The sequence below is a fragment of the Chiloscyllium plagiosum genome, unplaced genomic scaffold, assembly GCF_037043375.1.
Source record: "Chiloscyllium plagiosum isolate Xiang-an unplaced genomic scaffold, Cpla_swu_hap1 HiC_scaffold_8, whole genome shotgun sequence".
Lineage (NCBI taxonomy): Eukaryota > Metazoa > Chordata > Chondrichthyes > Orectolobiformes > Hemiscylliidae > Chiloscyllium > Chiloscyllium plagiosum.
This window is the reverse complement of record NW_028270146.1, coordinates 74,645,503-74,666,181: the sequence shown is the minus strand read 5'-3', so window position 1 is coordinate 74,666,181 and position 20,679 is coordinate 74,645,503. Positions and strand designations below refer to the sequence as shown.

The 20,679-nt window shown below is 41.7% G+C and overlaps 1 protein-coding gene across 5 annotated transcripts in view; it reads right to left on the bottom strand.

Annotated features, from left to right (window-relative positions):
- Positions 1 to 20,679, bottom strand: part of gpr176 (G protein-coupled receptor 176) — a 115,141-nt gene that overhangs the window by 16,454 nt on the left and 78,008 nt on the right. For 4 of the 5 annotated variants that reach the window (XM_043697953.2, XM_043697952.2, XM_043697960.2 and 1 more), the window contains exon 2: positions 17,033 to 17,285. In XM_043697953.2, coding sequence (XP_043553888.2) covers positions 17,033 to 17,285 — 253 coding nt within the window. Of the gene's footprint in view, positions 1 to 17,032; positions 17,286 to 18,522; positions 19,272 to 20,679 lie in introns of those variants that run through there. The other variant, XM_043697959.2, reaches the window with a different exon arrangement.

Genomic DNA, 20,679 nt, shown 5'->3' with positions numbered 1-20,679 from the left:
TCAAGGAGTCTGGACAAGCCTGTTTAAGTGTATTTTCTCCAAACTTTGATATTATCAGACTGATGCAATGCCAAGACCAGTGTACATGTGGCTACACTTCATAGAAAATCAGAAAGATATGGTTTCAAACATCTGAGAGGGTTGGAGAGTGATTTTCTAGAGTATTAGTTTCCTTAATATGTCCTTTTATTGGAGATTTTGATGATCCCAGGACAGTTAAAAAAGGGGAAAAGTTGTTAATAATGACCATTTAACTCATAAGTTGTGTACCAGGCTCGATGGTCAAGTTGTCTTTGACTGCCCATCAGTTTCTCTATGCAAGCTCCACTGGAAAATAGTTTTAGCCCTTGAGGAATGATAGGCATATCTCAATTCATCAAGACTGTCCAGTAATTACTCACAATCTCCCTGACTGCATGTTGAAAGAATTCTCAATCTGTTTGCCTGCATTGTATGTCCAACAGGTCCTGAAAGAGTGATTAAACCTGGAGTTTCTGGCTCATAGTCAGGGCAGTTACTACTGAACCACCAGACATTGCCCCAGAGTAAAATACAACACTCAAATTTAAGTAAACAGAAAGGTTACTTCTTCTTTTGAATATGTAACTTATGCTGTGAAAGCTGAGTAATACTAAGGAGTTTATATATCCCCAAAGTCATTAGCAGGAAGCAAGAAACATCAACCAGAGGATTTTGAAAAGGGCTGGTTGCTGTTACTGACCTTAGAGAAACCTGCATATCTAGTATCCAATGCAGAAAGATGTTTTAATGATTTTACCAGGATGTCAGATAAAAGAACTTTATTCCAATCCATTAATTCAGCATGCCAAGCACCAACAATACTTACAATTATCTTCCCTTGCACTATCTCGAATTGCATTCAGTGCTTGCTATGAATGCTCATTAAGCACATAGTACGATTAGCTCTCTAAAGGGTCTGATGGTGCAGAGGTAGCCTGAACCAGGAGGCATGGGTTCAAGTCCCACCTACTCCAGAGGTGTGTAATATCATCTCTAAACAGGATGGCTATAAAGTAACTGCACTTAGCATCCTTTCACACAATCTTTACAGAGATGCAGGCTGAAATAATAATCCCTTTTAATGTAGGTGAATGATGCAAGTAAATGTCAACACATCCATTATGAGCTGCAATGAAAACACTTGGTTATCACTCTCATTCAGAGAAATTCAGCCTGTTATTTCTGTTCTGTTCACAGAAGGCAACTTATAACAACAAAGAAAGAATACACTCAGAAAGTGGACTCCCAGTAGTCAACTGCAAAGAGGAGAAAACCCAGAAAATGCTGGAAATAGAGAGCAATGAAAGGAGGGAAGTTGCCCAAGATCGGGGTTCATGCCAACTTCTCTCTATTACCCTCTTTGTTCATTTTAATTCCATCATTCATTCATCAGAAACAAACAATGCATGAGAGATTTCATCATAAAATCTTGGAATAGTTGCAACACAGGAGGCTGCCATTCAGTCTGCTTTGATATGCTAGCTTTTAGCAAATGAAAAGCTGCTCCCCCAGTCCTATCCCATTGTATGTCATTTTCTCTCTTCAGATGTTAGCACAAATCCATTGAGTACATTTAAGACTATGATAGAAATGTTCTTGAGATTCAAGGGGATCAAGGGTTATGGGGAGAAAGCGGGAGAATGGAGATGAGAAACTTATCAGCTATGATTAAATGGTGAAGCGGCCATAATTGAATGGTCTAATTTCTGCTCCTACGTATTCTGGTCTTATGATGGAATTTACCTTTCTCTTTCTCTCTGTGGCATTGTCAACCAGGCGGTAATCTCATTCAGCATGCACAAGATGATGAGTGAGCAGATGCAAGTTGGAATAAGGACACCAGAGTTTTGGCTCAGCTGAAGTCAACGGAGGTGCATGATGGGAGATCAGCCAAGAAAGTTTTGATGTATCCAATCTGAAGGTCCTGAAGGTAGTTCTATCTCAATATTACAAGTAGCCATCAGGCATGGAAGGAGGAGCAAAAAATATTTTCAAGAGTGATTTCATAATGGGGAGGTCATAACTCTCAGGAGAGACTTAAATAAACTGCTTTTATTTCTTTTGGAAACAGAAGACTGAGAGGTGAACTGATAGAAATCTTTAAAATTTTCAAGAGACAAAATAGGGTGGACTGGAAAAAATGTTTCTTCTTATAAGTTAGCCATGATATCGTCACTAATAAGTCCAAGAATGAGTTGCAGAGAAACTCCTGTGACCAGACAGGCGGTATGAGAATGTGGAGTCAACTACCAAATCAACAAGGATAAAGACTAGCCCACTCAGCCCTTCAATTTGCTCTATCTTTCAATAGGTTTGTGGCTGATCTGATTTTAACCTCAATTCTACATTCTTGCAAACCACTGATTCTTTCATCTCCCAGGTAATCAAGAATCTATATAAAAACTGAAAGAACTGCGGATGCTGTAAATCAGAAATAAAAACAGAAGTTGCTAGGAAACCGGATCAGGAATCCCACATGGTGTGTTGCCTGCCCGGTGCCAGGGTGCAGGACATCTCTGACTGGCTTGAAAGGATACTGGAGTGGGAGGGGGAGGATCCAGTTGTTGTGGTCTATGTTGGGACTAACAACATAGGCAAAGAGGACATGTTTGGGGATTATCAAGCACTAGGAACAATATTAAGGGACAGGTCCTCGACGGTCATAATCTCCAGATTACTGCCCAAGCCACATGTAAATTTGCTTAGGGATAAGAAAATTAGAGAAGTAAACATGTACCTAAGGGAGTGCTGTGGGAAAGAGGGGTCCCATTTCATGGGGCATTGGCATCAGATTTGGAACTGGGGCTGGGCAGAGGGTGGAATCTGTACCGATGGGAGACCGATGGGTCTCCACCTCAACTGATCTGAAACCAGTGCTCTCGCAAATCAAGTGGTTACTAGGACTTTAAACCTGTGAGTTGGGGGGAAGGGAAAGGGAAAACAACAGGGAACATGATGGTAAATAAAAAGGTAAGCAGCAGGTCAGCATGTGTGCAGGAGGGTTTAAGTACAAGGCAGAGTATGAAAGAAGCAAAAAGGAAGGATAACTCAGGAGATATTAGAGATGTTAAATATCCAGGGGTACCAGACTATTCAGAAGAACAGACAGGAAGGTAAGGGAGGTGGTGTAGCTCTGATATTCAAGGATGACATCAGGGTGGTGTTGAGAGATGATATAGGATCTATGGAGAATGAGGTTGAATCCATTTGGATGGAAATTAGAAATTCTAAGAGGATAAAGTCACTAATAGTTGCTGTCTATAAGCCACCAAATAATAACAACACCATTGGGGCAGGCAATAAACAAAGAAATAGCTAATGCCTATTAAAATGGTATGGCAATTATCATAGGGGATTTTAATCTACATGTAGATTGGTCCAGGGTAGCCTGGAGGTGGAGCTCATTGAATGTATCCATGATAGTTTTCTTGAACAGTATGTAATGGAACTGACGAGGGAGCAAGCTATCCTAGATCTGGTCCTGTGTAATGAGCCAGGAATAATTAATGTCCTCATAGTTAAGGATCCTCTTAGAAGGGGTGATCACAGTATGGTTGAGTTTAGAATACAGATGGAGAGTGTGAAGATAAAATCCAATACCAGGGTCCTGTGGTTGAACAAGGGAGACTACAATACAATGAGAGAGGACTTGGCTAAAGTAGACTGGAAATAAATATTTTATGATGGGACAGTTAACGAGCAGTGGAGGACTTTCAAAGCATCTGCCATGGGTGTCTAAGAAAATAAGGGAGGCTATCAAATTGAAAGAGATGGCATACAAAGTGGCCAAAACAGCATGACTCTAGAAGACTGAGAAAACTTGAAAGGTCAACAGAAAGCCACAAAACGAACTATAAAGAAAAGTGGTATGGAATATAAAGACAGATAGCAAACGTTTCTGTAAATATATAGAACAAAAAAAAGTGGCTAAAGTAAACATTGGCCCTTTAGAGGATGAAAAGGGGAATTTAGTTATAGGATATGATGAAATGGCTGAGGCATTGAACAGGTATTTTGTATCAGTCTTCACAGTGGAGGACACTAATAACATGCCAATAACTGACAAAGAGACGAACATAGGCGGGGACCTGGAAACAATCATTATTACAGAAGAATTAGTGTTGGGCAAGCTAACAGAGCTAAGGACTGATAATTCTCCTGGGCCTAACGGAATGCACCCCAGGGTACTAAAAGAGATGGCGGGAGAAATAGTAGGTGCAGGAGTGGTAATTTTCCAAAATTCACTGGACTCTGCGGAAGTCCCAGCAGATTGGAAAACAGCAAATGTGACGCCACTGTTTAAAAAGTGATGTAGACAAAAGTTGGGAAATTATAGACCAGTGAGCTTAACCTCTGTAGTGGGGAAGATGCTTAAGTCTATTATCAAGGAAGAAATAGCATGGCATCTCGATAGAAATTGTCCCATTGGACAGACGCAGCATGGGTTCATGAAGGGCAGGTCATGCTTGACAAATCTTTTGGAATTTCATGAAGGCATTATGAGCAAGGTGGACAATGAGGACCTAGTTGAAGTTGTGTATCTAGATTGCCAAAAGGCCTTCAACAAGATGCTGCACATGAGGCTGTTGCATTATATAAGGATGCATGGCGTTAGGGTAAAGTATTCGCATGGATAGAGGGTTGGTTGACTGACAGGAAGCAAAAAGTGGGGATAAATGAGTGCTATTCTGGCTGGCAATCAGTGACCAGTGGTGTGCCTCAGGGATCAGTGTTGGGACCACAATTATTTACAATTTATATAGATGATTTGGAGTTGGGGACCATGTGTAAGGTGTCAAAGTTTGCCAATGATACTAAGATGAGTAGCAGAGCAAAGTGTGCAGAGGTCTGTGAAACTTTGCAGAGCAACATAGATACATTGAATGAGTGGGCAAAGGTCTGGCAGATCGAATATAATGTAAATAAATGTGAAATCACAGATTTTGGTAGCAGTAATAGTAAAAAGGATTATGAGTTTAATGGTAAGAAGTTACAGCATGCAGCTATGCAGAGGTACCTGGAGTCCTTGTGCAATCACAGAAGGTTGGTCTTGAGGTACAACAAGTGATTACAACAAATGGAATTTTGTCCTTCATTGCTAAAGGGATTGAGTTTAAAAACAAATGTACAAGGTGCTGGTAAGGCCACACCTGGACTACTACAGGCAGATTTGGTCTCCTTACTTGAGAAAGGATGTACTGGCACTAAAGGGGGTGCAGAAGAGGTTCACTAGGTTGATTCTGGAGTTGAAGGGGTTGGCCTATGAGGAAAGGCTGAGTAGACTGGGATTATATTCATTGGCATTCAGAAGAATGAGGGGGGGGGCATCTTATAGAAACATATAAAATTATAAAGGGAATTGAAAAATTGACATAGAGAGGATGTTTCCACTGGAGGGTGAAACTAGGACAAGAGGGTATAGCCTCAAAATTAGATGGAGCAGATTTAGGACTGAATTGAGAAGGGACTTCTTCACCCAGAGGATTGTAAATCTATGGAATTCTTTGCCCAATGAAGTAGTTGATACTTCAGTAAACACTTTTAACGCTAAGATAGTTTTTTTTTGAGCAGTAAAGGAATTAAGGGATATGGTGAGAGCACAGGTAAGTGGAACTGAGTCCACAAAAGGGTCAGCCATGATCTTATTGAATGGCGGAGCAGGCTCGAAGGGCCAGACGGCCTACTCCTGCTCCTGGGTTCTTATGTTATTAGGAGCTCAGCAGGCCTGGCAGCACCTGTGAGGAGAAATCAGAGTTAATGTTCCGGGTGAAGAATCTACCTTGCTTTGCATTAAAACTATCTAATGTTTCTCCATCCACTGTCTTTTGCAACATTTTGATCTTTTTAAAATTCTTTCTGCCAAAATGGACAATTTCACATTTCCATAGATTATACTCCATTTAGCAGATCCACACAGGGTCTCGGAATCGACGAATGCAGTGTAACATATGGCCCTTCAACCTGCCTCCCTTGGGCAGACAGACTTGTTCCATCAGCCAGACCCCTTGTTCCATGCCTGTCAATCGGTAGCCTCCCTCCCTCAGTTATCCTTCATGTCCTGCTCAATGTAAGACTACCAACACCCATTCTCAATCAAGGCATGACAAAGACAAACTTTCCCAAAGCTGACCAAGTACAGACTGCTCCCTTGAAAGCCCAGCCAGTATAGTACCTCACTTTCTGCACACTCCTTCTCGATAACTCAATCGGGAAGGGCAACTTAATTCCAGTAAGCTGGCCATTTTATTAATGAGCAAATCATACACAAGGACTTTCTCAAACTTGGTTGTGGGAAAGCTTGACTCACCTTTAAAATTCCAAGAGATTAATTGCAAATTTTCATCCTGCCTTGAGGATGGGTTTTTTTTTGCCTCTGGTACAGTCCCACCCCCCTTATTTCCCAACACAAGACTCCACCCTATGTATCTATTTAATTGCAGCTTATTCACTCTTTTACACAAAGCTGTGGACTTGTTATTTTAATCACATGCAACTTTTTTAAAGACGCAAGTACACAGGACCACAAGTACATTCGGCACTACAGCTGCATTATTCAGATTTGATGACATGGACAAAGTTTTTATCTTGAACCCATCATAACAAACAACTTCAGTGAACTTGTCAGATCACAAGTGTTAGGTGTATGCCACTGTTATTAGGCTGCTCCAAAACAGAGAATTGGAACTCCAGTACAGCATGGTCGACCGTATCAAAACAGTGAAGATACTATGGGGGCTTGGCAGGATTGAAACTGAGAGGATATTTCCTCTTGTGTGAGAATTTTGAACATGGGCACACAGATTCAACATAAGGAGTTTTTCACTTCAGATACAGAGAAGAATGAATTTCTTCTCTCAGAGACTTATTATTGCTTGGAATTCTCTTCCATGGACAGAAATGGAGGTTGGGTTATTGAATTTATACGAGATTGAGTTAGACAAGACTTTTGATTGACAAGGCAGTCACGGATAATGGGAGAGGAGAGCAAGGTTAAGGCTGCAATCACATCAGCCGTGATATGATTAAATGGGGTTCAGGCACAATGGCCTACTGCTCCTGTTTCCCACGATCTTACCATCATGCTTTTAATTATTAATGCATTTGTTTTGGAGTTGTTACTTCTACATTCTCATCAGCAGTAAAACCCTCAAAATTACACACAGCATGGACAATAATGAGATGATTCTAGTCACAGTAATGTAATTCTAATCCCAAACCCCAAATCTAATTTCAACATGACCTGCCACTTTTAAATATGGAATGCAAAGTTCCCCAGATGGTGGAGAGCTGAAGTAAAAACAGAAAGAATTGGTGAAACTCAGCAGTTCTTGCAGAATTTATGGAGAGACAGAGAGAGAGAGAAATAGACTTAATGCTTCGAATACAATATGACTCAGTGCATATGATTGGCTCAGCTTCAATAGCCACTTATTTTCGTACATCCTGGCTCTCGTAATCTTTTGCATAAAATTTTCTTCTCAACTCCCCCTTTGTATTTCAAGTGTTAATCCTAAATACTTACCCCCTATTAACAGTTCAACAATGGAAATTATCTTCTGCTTTCTTTATAATTCTGAGCACTTTAATTAGATTCCACCTCTAACCTTCTTAACTCAAGCGAGTGCATTTTGAGATTTTCAAGTATCATCTTCGTATCCTGGTACTATCAGAGTAGTATCAAGCCTTTTCCAAAGCTGCAATATTTAAATCTCGAATGTGGCTGAGGCTTTCCAATGTGAATGATGACAAGCCCAATATCCATTGATATCCGGGCAGAGTTCTCTCGTGCAGTCACCTCCTTTTCCATTGATTCTCTAGGCAAGAGAAATATTTGTCGGCAAATCACATGCTCATGCGAGCCAGAGGTATTTACAGTGGGAGGGGCTTTCTGGCACCAAATCTGGCATTTGCCAATCACTTGTGAGGTGATTTATTATGATTGTTTTAATCTTGCCCCATTGTCAATGTTATCAATATTGACTAACGCCAGCTGGACACCATTTCACTGGCTGCAAGCCAGGAACTTTCCTAAGGCCAAAGATGGTTGCCCCCCCAAAAGCCCAGAATATTATTTTCTTATTCATTCATGGGATGAGGGTGTTGCTGGCTAGGCCAGCACTTATTGCTCACCCCCAGTTGCCCAGAGAGTGTTAAGAGTCAACCACATTGCTGTGGGTCTGAAGTCATCAGCCAAGTGTGGAGGAGTACCCCTTGTTGCCTGGCAACCATCACTATATAGGGGAAGGGCCTTTGAAAGAGGAGGGGCAGTTGTGAATGGCCCACGATGTAAGAGTTTGGGCAGCTTCCTGGATGTCAAGTGCAAACCTGCTTTTTCAGATTGCTCTGGTCACAAATGATTTGAATGCTAAAGGGATGGAATATTTTTTAACGCTTTATGAGAGAGTGCTCTAAATTGCCAAGTGAGTGCTATTGATGATATCCTGACCCTGTGAGAAACCAGAGGTGCCTGAGAACCCTGGCTGCTTGACTCCCCGTGTCGATGGGGCAATGGTGGTGATTTGGTGGGCTCTTCCAAAGAGTTTGTCAGTGACATCGTGAGTGCAGTTAGGAGTTGATCTCTGTTAAGTTCCTGGTAGCTCCCTGAAACGATTGGCTGGCAAAATGGTTACCCTTACGGCTTCAGGGATGGAATTGCCACCCAGTTTTTGACTGCAGGTCCACATCCAGCAGCCGGTAAAGGTACGACATGATGGATGAGGATATTCAGGGTCACCCTGGTTCTCACTCATTTCCAGTGAGTGGCTCCTAAGCCTGTAGATTGTTTTCACAGAAGGTTATACCCTGTTGCTTCTCCATCCACAGGAGAAGCAGGATGGTGGACAGGGCTGCTGCTGAGGCTGCAATGTCTCTGATGTCTTCTGTGTCGGTTCCTTTGCATATCATATCACCCCATGAAGACCTCCTGGGTCAACCTCTGCCAGGTTCCTTTGCTTTCAGCAGATTGGAGTGAAAAGGAGATGAAAGCTCACACTCTTAACAAAAGGCCACTTTAGCCCTGACACAAAGCTGTGGGTAGCCCTGACACAAAGCTGCAGGTTATGCCCCCAGTGAGGTTAGTCCCGGTCTTGGACAAGGCCTCAATCAGCAAGTGTTCCTTGTCATTCTGTTTGGCTCTGGGTCATTACAGGTCAGCTCTTTGCAACCAGCACCACAGAAGTTTGGAAGTGTATATAACTGTTGGATTATCCTCTAGCCTGACAATACCCATCACACACTCATCAGCCATCCTGGTCTCATGTTAGGTGGCCTAGCAAAAGTGTCCTTTCCTAGCACCTTTCATCCTGTGTGTGAGACTTTTTCAGTTACAAGTGATGTCTTGTAATCCTAGACACAGTGAGGAAGGTGAGACTTTTGGTGAATGTGCCTTATCCTACTGACTCCACTTGACCCAATAAATGAACCCCACTCCCCCGCCATTTATCTCTCAGTCCCCCTGGCCCACAAGCCTCATTCCTGATGAAAGGCTGATGACCGAAACATCCATTCTCCTGCTCATCAGATGCTGCCTGACTGGCTGTGCTTTTCCAGCGCCACACTCTCAGCTTTTATGGGCCAGAGCTGGGACACTAGCACAGTACCACAAGAATGAAGCATTCCTGGTTCCCTGATGACCCTTCACCCTCACCTTTTGAGCTCCTTTATGTGACAATTAATGCCCCCTTTAACATCCCAGAGCCCATGACTATTGAGATCAGCACGTCTTTGTGGGCCGTTTATCTTCCCCATGATGACCGAAAGTGACTTTGGCTTATCTTGACCAACCCACATCAGGACCAAAGCAGTGTATCTTCCAGCTTGGAGCCGCCTGTATGGAGTCCAATTTGCCAGTGGCTTCTCTTATCAAAGGTTCCAGTAAGTCATGATGGCAAAACATTTTTCCAGTTACTACAAACTGAAAACCAGAAAAAAAATATGGTACAACATTTTTGCATAATTCACTTACCCCCTCAGAATAAATAATTGCAGGCCACTCTATAGCAGAGGGGTAAGTTCCCAGCTGCACAAAGATACAGGATATATTCACCAATGACATTTTCTTCAATCACCAGCAGACGATAGGATTCATGAAAGGACTCGTGTGCTGATTATGTAATTGTGTGGGCCAAAAAGGCTGCTCTTCAAGTGATGTTGAATCACTTTGATTACAGGTTATAAATAGAATAATGCTGCTTAATTTAACTGAATGAGCATCCTGGTTTGATTTGCTTTGTTTGCAGCTTTGAAAGAAAACATGGAACCTGAAATTAGCCTTTTGACAAGGAGCAGCAATAATATTGTGAGCAGCTGTAGGAGTAAAACCCTGCGATTGTTTCTCATCAAACGTCTGAGGCCTGAAAACAAAGAAATAAACCTTCGGTACCAAAGAACAAATCTTGCTTGCAGTGAGATTTCCTGTCCCTGAATTAATAACATGGTTGTTCTAACCCCAGTTCAGTTAAGGTTTCATTTATTTCCATGGTGTCAGTCTGACTCTGTTTTCTTGACTTCATGCCTAGGGACTATGATGCTCATTACAAGAATATTTTGTTTATATCCACAATTGTCATAACATTTCTCTTGTTACAACAGGGTTTTCAACTAACATGAAGTGTATAACTTAGGCTGATACTTCAATGTGAACATAGGGAATACTGCACTATCAGAGGTCCACATATTGGCAAATCACTAACTAGATTTATTGTGTAGTTGATAAAGATCCTACTAGGTAACTGTCCCACTTAACAATTGGCCCTCATTTCCCAGCCTTTGCTCTGCACATAAACTCCCACAATCTTCAAAAGAAAAAAGACAATATGAAGGAATTTTTCTGAATATGAATCACTTCAAGAGTACGGGTGGCACAGTGGGCACAGTGGTTAGCACTGCTGCCTCACAGCGCCAGAGACCCGGGTTCAATTCCCGCCTCAGGTGTGGAGTTTGCACATTCTCCCCATGTCTGCGTGGGTTTGCTCCGGGTGCTCCGGTTTCCTCCCACAGTCCAAAAATGTGCAGGTTAGATGAATTGGCCAGGCTAAATTGCCCATAGTGTTAGGTGAAGGGGTAAATGTACAGGAATGGGTCTGGGTGGGTTGCGCTTCGGTGGGTTGGTGTGGACTTGTTGGGCCGAAGGGCCTGTTTCCACACTGTAAGTAATCTAATCTAATCTCCTAAATAATGTGAATGACACACTTTAGAAGCGCAGGCTTGCTCATTTTTCAGGGTATAAACAAACACAGTACTTGCAGCTTTGTAGGTTCAAATATCACTCCACATATTTCAGGATAAAGGTTCATGCTGACACACCGGCATAGTACCAGGGCAGTACCAATCGAATGAGATGATAAACCTTAGATGACCTGTCAGTTGGATGTAAGTAATCTCATGGCTCCATCATGAACACCAAGGATTTTACCCAGACTAATATTTATTTCCTCGACATACACCACGAAAACACATTAACTGGTAGTTATCAAATTGCCGAGCTTAATGTGCGCATTGATTGCTGCATGTCCTACATTACAACAGTGATTTCACTTGAAAATTACATTATTAGCTTGAAACATCTATTGAGATGTCAGGTAGCCATGAAAAGTAATGTATACATGAAACTCGTTACATAGAACATAGAATATTGCAGCGCAGTACAGGCCCTCTGGCCCTCGATGTTGTGCTGACCTGAGGGACCAATGTGAAGCCCATCTAACTTACACTATTATGCCTATCCAATGACCATTTAAATGCCCTTAAAGTTGGCGAGTCTACTACTGTTGCAGGCACTCCGTGCCAGGCCCCTACTACTCTGAGTAAAGAAACTAGAGTCATAGAGATGTACAGCATGGAAACACACCATTCGGTCCAACCCGTCCATGCCGACCAGATATCCCAACCCAATCTAGTCCCACCTGCCAACACCTGGCCCATATCCCTCCAAACCCTTCCTATTCATATACCCATCCAAATGCCTCTTAAATGTTGCAATTGCATCAGCCTCCACCACTTCCTCTGGCAGCTCATTCCATACACATACTACCCTCTGTTTGAAACAGTCGCCCCTTAGGTCACTTTTACATCTTTCCCCTCTCACCCTAAACCTATGCCCTTTAGTTCTGGACTCCCCAACCCCCAGGGAAAAGACTTTGTCTATTTATCCTATTCATGCCCTTCATGATTTTGTAAACCTCTATAATGTCACCCCTCAACGTCCGACGCTCCAGGGAAAACAGCCCCAGCCTGTTCAGCCTCTCCCTATAGTTCAAATCCTCCTTCCCTGGCAACATCCTTGGAAATCTTTTCTGAACCCTTTCAAGTTTCACAACATCTTTCCGATAGGAAGGAGACCAGAACTATACACAATGTTCCAACAATGGCCTAACCAATGACCTGTACAGCTGCAACATGACCTCCCAACTCCTGTACTCAATACTCTGACCAATAAAGGAAAGCATACCAAACACCTTCTTCACTATCCTATCTACCTGTGACTCAATTTTCAAGGAGCTATGAACCTGCACTCCAAGGTCTCTTTGTTCAGCAACACTCCCTAGGACCTTAGTCCTGCCAAGATTTGCTTTCCCAAAATGCAGCACTGAATTAAACTTCATCTGCCACTTCTCAGCCCATTGGCCCATCTGGTCCAGATCCTCTTGTAATCTGAGGTAACCCTCTTCACTGTCCATTACACCTCCAATTTTGGTGTCATCTGCAAACTTACTAACTATACCTCTTATGCTCACATCCAAATCATTTATGTAAATGACAAAAAGTAGAGGGCCCAGCACCGATCCTTGTGGCACTCCACTGGTCACAGGCCTCACAGTCTGCAAATCAACCCTCCACCACCACCCTCTGTCTTCTACCTTTGACCCAGTTCTGTATCCAAATGGCTAGTTCTCCCTGTATTCCGTGAGATCGAACCTTGCTAATCAGTCTTCCATGGGGAACCTTGACGAAAGCCTTACTGAAGTCCATATAGATCACACCTACCGCTCTGCCCTCATCAATCCTCTTTGTTACTTCTTCAAAAAACTCAATCAAGTTTGTGAGACATGATTTTATTAGCACAAAGCCATGTTGACTATCCCTAATCAGTCCTTGCCTTTCCAAATACATGTACATCCTGTCCCTCAGGATTCCCTCCAACAACTTGCCCACCACCAACATCAGGCTCACTGGTCTGTACTTCCCTGGCTTGTCCTTACCACCCTTCTTAAACAGTGGCATCACATTAGCCAACCTCCAGTCTTCCGGCACCTCACCTGTGACTATTGATGATACAAATATCTCAGCAAGAGGCCCAGCAATCACTTCTCTTGCTTCCCACAGAGTTCTAGGGTACACCTGATCAGGTCCTGGGGATTTATGCGTTTTAAGACATCCAGCACTTCCTCCTCTGTAATATGGACATTTTGCAAGGTGTCACCATCTATTTTGCAACTTTCTATATCTTCTATATCCTTTTTGACAGTAAATACTGATGCAAAATTCTCGCTTAGTATCTCCCCCATTTTCTGCAGCTCCTCACAAAGGCCGCCTTGCTGATCTTTGAGGGGGCCTATTCTCTCCCTGGTTACCCTTTTGTCCTTAATGTATTTGTAAAAACCCTTTGGATTCTCTTTAATTCTATTTGCCAAAGCTATCTCGTATCCCCTTTTTGCCCTTCTGATTTCTCTCTTAAGTATACTGCTACTGCCTTTATACTCTTCTAAGGATTCACTCAATCTATCCTGTCTATACCTGACATATGCTTCCTTCTTTTTCTCAAGCAAACCCTCAATTTCTCTAGTCATCCAGCATTCCTTATACCTACCAGCCTTCCCTTTCACTCTGACAGGAATATAATTTCTCTGGATTCTCGTTATCTCATTCCTGAAGGCTTCCCATTTTTCAGCCGTCCCTTTACCTGCGAACATCTGCCCCCAATCTGCTTTTGAAAATTCTTGCCTAATACCGTCAAAATTAGCCTTTCTCCAATTTAGAACTTCAACTTTTAGATCTGGTCCATCGTTTTTGCATCACTGTTTTAAATCTAATTGAATTATGGTCGCTGGCCGCAAAGTGCTCCCCCACTAACAACTCAGTCACCTGCCGTGCCTTACTTCCCAAGAGTAGGTCAAGTTTTGCACCTTCTCTAGTAGGTACATCCACATACTGAATCAGACATTTTTCTTGTATACACTTAACAAATTCCTCTCCATCTAAACCCTTAACACTATGGCAGTCCCAGTCTGTGTTTGGAAAGTTAAAATCCCCTATCGTAACCACCCAATTATTCTTACAAATAGCTGAGATCTCCTTACAAGTTTGTTTCTCAATTTCCCTCTATTAGGTGGTCTATAATACAATCCCAATAAGGTGATCATCTCTTTCTTATTTCTCAGTTCCACCCAAATAACTTCCCTGGATGTATTTCCAGGAATATCCTCCCTCAGCACAGCTGTAATGCTATCCCTTATCAAAAACGCCACTCCCCCTACTCTCTTGCCTCCCTTTCTATCCTTCCTGTAGCATTGTAACCTGGAACATTAAGCTGCCAGTCCTGCCCATCCCTGAGCCATGTTTCCGTAATTGTTATGATATCCCAGTCCCATGTTCCGAACCATGCCCTGAGTTCATCTGCCTTCCCTGTTAGGCCCCTTGCATTGAAATAAATGCAGTTTAATTTATTAGTCCTACCTTGTCCCTGCCTGCCCTGACTGTTTGACTCACTTCTGTTCTCAACTGTACCAGTCTCAGATTGATCTCTTTCCTCACTATCTCCTTGGGTCCCCCGCCCCCCCCCCCTTACTAGTTTAAATCCTCCCGAGCAGCTCTAGCAAATCTCCCTGCCAGTATATTAATCTCCTTCCAATTTAAGTGCAATCCGTTCTTCTAGTACAGATCACTTCTACTCCAATGATCCAAAAATGTGAATCCTTCTCCCATACACCAGCTCCTGAGCCATGCATTCATCTGCTCTATCTTCCTATTCCTGCCCTCACTAGCTGGTAGCACCAGGAGTATTCCAGATATTACTACTCTCGAGGACCTCCTTTTTAAATTCCTGCCTAACTCTTCTGTAATCACCCTTCAGAATCTCAACCTTTTCCCCTCTTATGTCATTGGTTCCAATGTGGACAATGACCTCTTGCTGGCCCCTCTCCCCATTGAGAACATTCTGCACCCTCTCTGAGACATGCTTGATCCTGGAACCAGGGAAGCAACACACCATTCTGATTTTTCGCTGCTGGCCACAGAAACGTCTAACCTTGGGCTAGAGAATCCCCGAACACAATTTTTGGAACTTTGGAAAACTACCTCTGACATCTGTCCAATATCTATCACCCCTCAATTTAAAGCTATTTCCCATCATTTCCTTTCAAACAAAAAAAAGGGCAAAACAATTATTATGAAAACACTCGAAGTAATTCTGTATGTAAAGGTTTATACAACGATGTAGTCAAGAGGGTTTACTTTGGTGGAGAAGCCTGGGGAACGTTGTTGTTATTGCTTCCTTATAGCACATAATCTTCTCAAACAAAAGAAGGCGTAAGGGATCGTCAATAATTGCCACTTATTCTGTTCTCTAATAGTTCACGATCGTGTAGGCTTCTCACTGGTTTTGCCTTCCAGTGGAGAAATCCATGCCTCTGACATGCATTCTGCTTAAGGTGATTCTATCAATCAGAGCTGTGGCTGTCATTCGAATGACAGGCATTTGCATCAACCAAACTTAGGAGCAGGTTGACTCCCCTGAAAGGATTCTTATTGAATTAAGGAGCATCAACAATACAGCACGGCAACGCTGTGCTCAGGATGGCCAATCTGTCTGGCTCTGTTGAAAAGCGAACAATGTAATGGATGCACAGGTAACCTTCACGGAAAATGTCTGTGCATTATACCAGACAGGCGAACAAATTTCCAGGAAACAGCTTTAACTGTTACACTGCTGCAAAGACAAAGTGAAGATCTATTTTATATTTTTGTTTCCGATGAGTACCAAATTGAAGTGACAAAGTGTGGCACTGGAAAAAGCACAGCAGGTCAGGCAGCATCGAGGAGCAAGAGAGTCGATGTTTCAGGCAGGACGCTTGAGGTACCAAGTAAAGAATAATAAAAGTCAAGGAGGGCTTACAAGATAATGTTGTGACCGAGGATGGTCAGGCAATTCTGTAATTTCCCTCATTTTTGATGCAATGGCCAAAGTATCGTATTCAGTTCTGCCGATTATACTACAGGAGCGAAAAATTCAAAATTCGAATGAGCACTTGTAGTCACGAATAATCAACTTTTGGTTAATAATTATTTCTACCCAAAGCATTAATGCGATTCACTCACAATTTAATTCTTTACAACCTATTTGAGGATGTCTCGTGGCACAATGTGGAGAGTTTCAGCCTCTGAGGTAGAGGATGCTGATTTGAGTCACAGCCCAAGGCTTTACAACCAGAGGCACATTATAATCCAGCAAAGAAGTTTTAATCATTTCAACACACACCAGTGACAGGCAGTAACAGCAGGAGAGACTGGGTCAGCCATCTGATGAAACGAACACGAGAGTCTCCAACATCATAACTGATAACACATGACTACACGGTGCCACTATACTTTGGCTCCATGATGGAATGGTAAGACCTTCACATCATCACATTATCTGACCAGGCTATTTTCCTGCATATTGATAATTACCACAGACCAAAGCTGCTAACGATGTATCCTTTGTTTTTAGTTAGTTATAACAATAATGCATCAAAGAATAGCACATCTATTTTAACAGCAATCAGAAACCACAATTAATGAGAAATCATTGTTTTTAAGAAACAGAATGAAGAACATAACATCAGGAAAGCCAGTTTGTAACTACAGAAGAATGTCTTTAAAATTCAATGTTTTAAGGATACCCTTAGCAGAAAAGGTCTGCCCATAGATATTGATTTGATCTCAGATATAGTATTGTGGTCATGCAGCCAAAACGTACAACTGAGAATTGCTCAAAGTGTATGCTATAGCAGTCTAGTCATAAGATAGGACCTACCTGTCCAATGCAATGACAGTAAAGCTGAGAACAGTGACAGAACAGAAGACTTTGTGCAAGAATTTGATAATTTTACAGAAGAGCAGGGTGTAGATCCACCAGCAGCAGTGTGGACTGGCACTCAGGATGATATCGAAAGGCACACAAAAGACACTTGCACAGATTCCAGCACAGGCCAGGTTTTTGATGAAACGATTTGTGACAGACTTGAATACTGATGTGCGGCATGTGGACCATAATACCATCAGGTTTCCTGCATCAAATAAAATGGCAAACTGGTGAGAGACATGCAGGAATAAAATGCAGTAAAGGCCAAATGGGGTTCTGTTTTAGTAGTCAGTGTCTTTTTCACATTACCAATGTCCCTTTAAGACATGGCATGCAACAAAAAACAATATTGATTTTACAGAAGTGATAACACATTTGAATGGATAATACAATGGCAAAAAAATGCCTTTAACTTATTTGCTTTCTGTACATCACTCTTCTCCCTAGCTCTCCAGGAAATACTAAGTCATGCACTATTCCAGAGGGAGCAGTAGCCCTCTGCTCGGTCATTTGTAGCTATTCCTTTTTGTCAGTGCACATTATTGGGCTATTTGGCCATCTGCAGAGTTACAAGCACATAACAGCATGCCTAATCCTCTAAAAAAGAGTTACAATCCATAATCAGCATTGGCTGACTTAATTTTTCTTTTGCATCTGCAATGTTTTGTTACATTTCTAGTCCAACTATTATCCCAGTTGAAATCAGATCATAGTCATAGATGTGTACAGCACAGAAACAGACCCTTCAGTCCAACTCGTTCATGCCGACCAGATATCCTAAATTTATCTAGTCCCATTTGCCAAGACTTGGCCCATATCCCTCTGAACCCTTCCCTATTCATATACCCATCCAGATGCCTTTGAAATGTCGTAACTGTACCAGCCTCCACCACTTCTTCTGGCAGTTCATTCCATATATGCACCACACTTTGCATGAGAAGTTGCCCCATAGATCCGTTTTAAATCTTTCCCCTCTCACCCTAAACCTATGCCCTCTAGTTCTGGTCTCCCCCACCCCAGGGGAAAGACCTTGTCTATTTACCCTATCCATGTGCCTCATGATTTTTTCAACCTCTGCAAGGTAACTCCTCAGCCTCTGATGCTCCAGGTAAAACAGCCCCAGCTGATTCAGCCTCTCCCTATAGCTCAAACCCTCCAACCCTGGCAACATCCTAATAAATCTTTTCTGATCCCTTTCAAATTTCACAACATCATTCTAATAGGAGGAAGATCAGAACTATACACAATATTCCAAAAGTGGCCTGATATCCTGTACAGCTGCAACATTACCTCCCAACTCCTGTACTTAATGCTCTGACCAATAAAGGAAAGCATATCAAACGCCTTCTTCACTATCCTATCTACCTGCAACTCCACCTTCAAGGAACTATGAACCTGCACTCCAAGGTCTCTTTGTTCAGCAACACTCCCTAGGACCTTACCATTAAGTGGAAAGTCCTGCCATGATTTGCCTTTCCAGGGTTAAATCCAGAATTTAAAGCCATAAGTCATGATTTAGTTGCACAACAGATGGTGCTTTGGATTGAATTAAATGGGAAGGTGTCTGACATCTACCTGCAAAACAAATTAACATCAACTTTTCTGGGTTGGCTATTAAAAGGCTGGTATTATTTCTTTTGTCAGCAGACTCATTGGCTGTTTTTTTTGTCTCCATGATGAGTGTACTTACCCTAAGTATTTCTAATCTGACTACAATAAAGGAACAAGGCTGAAAGAGAGGAATAACAGGGCCTGAAAAATACTGAATTTTAGAGATGACTTAGTCAAAACAGACTTTGAACCTTGTGAGGAACTGGTACAGGACTTTGGAGAGGCTGTAGCAACTCAGCAATTCCAACCAGATTCTAGTTTACAATATTAGTTCCTTGAAAATCACTTCCATAGGTGATTGTTGGGACCTGTTGAGGTTTTTAGATATTGATTAGCTCTAAAGGTGTGCCTCAATTCTGTTTGCTTGTTTTTAGAACATTAAGTTGCTCACTTAAAACTCAATCCCACAATCTCTGGAGGACAGGAATGACATGTTGATGCAGCAAGGAATGCTGTTGGAGTCCAACAATGTAGATTATTCTCATTTTTGCTACAAATTGATATTTAGGTTGGAACAAGTTGAACTCAGGAAGACATTTAACCATATACTACTGTCAAACCATTTGCAACAATGGTACTAGGAATAGCAACAGACTCCTACAAACATTTCAAAGTTCTGAATATAAAACGTTACCATAAGGGTCTTATGCTAATTGTCAATCATTGATTACATGGAGCTGGAACCTGAGGAAGAAAGGTTCTGATGAAGGTCTGCAACTGTCTATTTTGCAATTAGTGCGAACCCTCCATAGATATTTATTAAATTATGTTAGAATGCTTTCTGGCTCTCTTCTAGTGAAGATGTGCAGACCACAATCCGTGGTATTAATGCAAAAAGTAGAACCCATTGGAATTGATTTTAAAGTACTCCTGGAGCATTTTTTTCATGCCAAGTTTTATGAATCAGTTCAAAAAATGTTTAAAATCAAAATGCTTTGCTGGATGAAACAGAACTAAAGAACAATGTAAAGAGAATAGCAGATACCTGATACCAACAGCATTAATTCCATTATGATAAGTACATTTTTTTCAATCTGAGAAATTTATAACCACTGTCTGAACCTAACATAGTCTATAACTATACCTTTTAATTTCTAATGTCACAAGTGTAGCTGCATTTTTCTAAGTAACACAACTTAGCGCAGGCATTAGAATTATTGGTAATATATCCAAAATAAACTTGTATAAACCAAAGTATCAAAATCCCAGTAGGAGATCAGCTGGATATTGCTGTCTTTTAAAGCATTTAAAATTCTCCGCATTTTTCCAAGGTTGCTATAAAATAGCTCTACCGAGATGCATAGTCTGCAAAACTGTGTTTATCAATCCTTAAATAAAAGTCACTATTTAATTTCAGATCAGATACAGATAGATATTTTCATGCTGCACAGTTTGAAATGGATTTTTTTAATACTCTGCAAAAGATCGTTGAGCACAGTGACCCTGCAATAAATTTGGTCACAATTGAAGCTAGCATGGAACAATGAATTATATCTCTGGCTGCTACCCATTCCTTTACTTAGATGAAACTGATTAAGAAGCTTTTCAAATGTGCAAAGCACACTTCACCATCTAATCTTTAATTGTTATCAAATGATTAATGAATTTTCGGCTGAGTAAGTCTTTTGTAAAATGCACAATACCCTATCAAACCTGATTTAATTTGTTCTGCGCCACTTTAATCGTTTTAAATTCATTGATGGGATGAGGGTATTGCTGGACAGGCCAGCACTTATTGCCCATCCCTAATTGCCCAGATGGTAGTTAAGAGTCAACAACATTACCGTGAGTTTGGAGTTACATGTAGGCCAGGCCAGGTAAGAATGGCAGTTTCCTTCCCGAAAGGATATTAGTGAACAAAATGGGTTTTCCAACAATGGTTTCGTGGTCATCATTAGACTCTGAAATCCAATTTATTTTATTGAATTCAAATTCCACCATCAGCATGATGGGATTGGAACCTCAGAGTTCCCAGGTCTCTGAGTCAT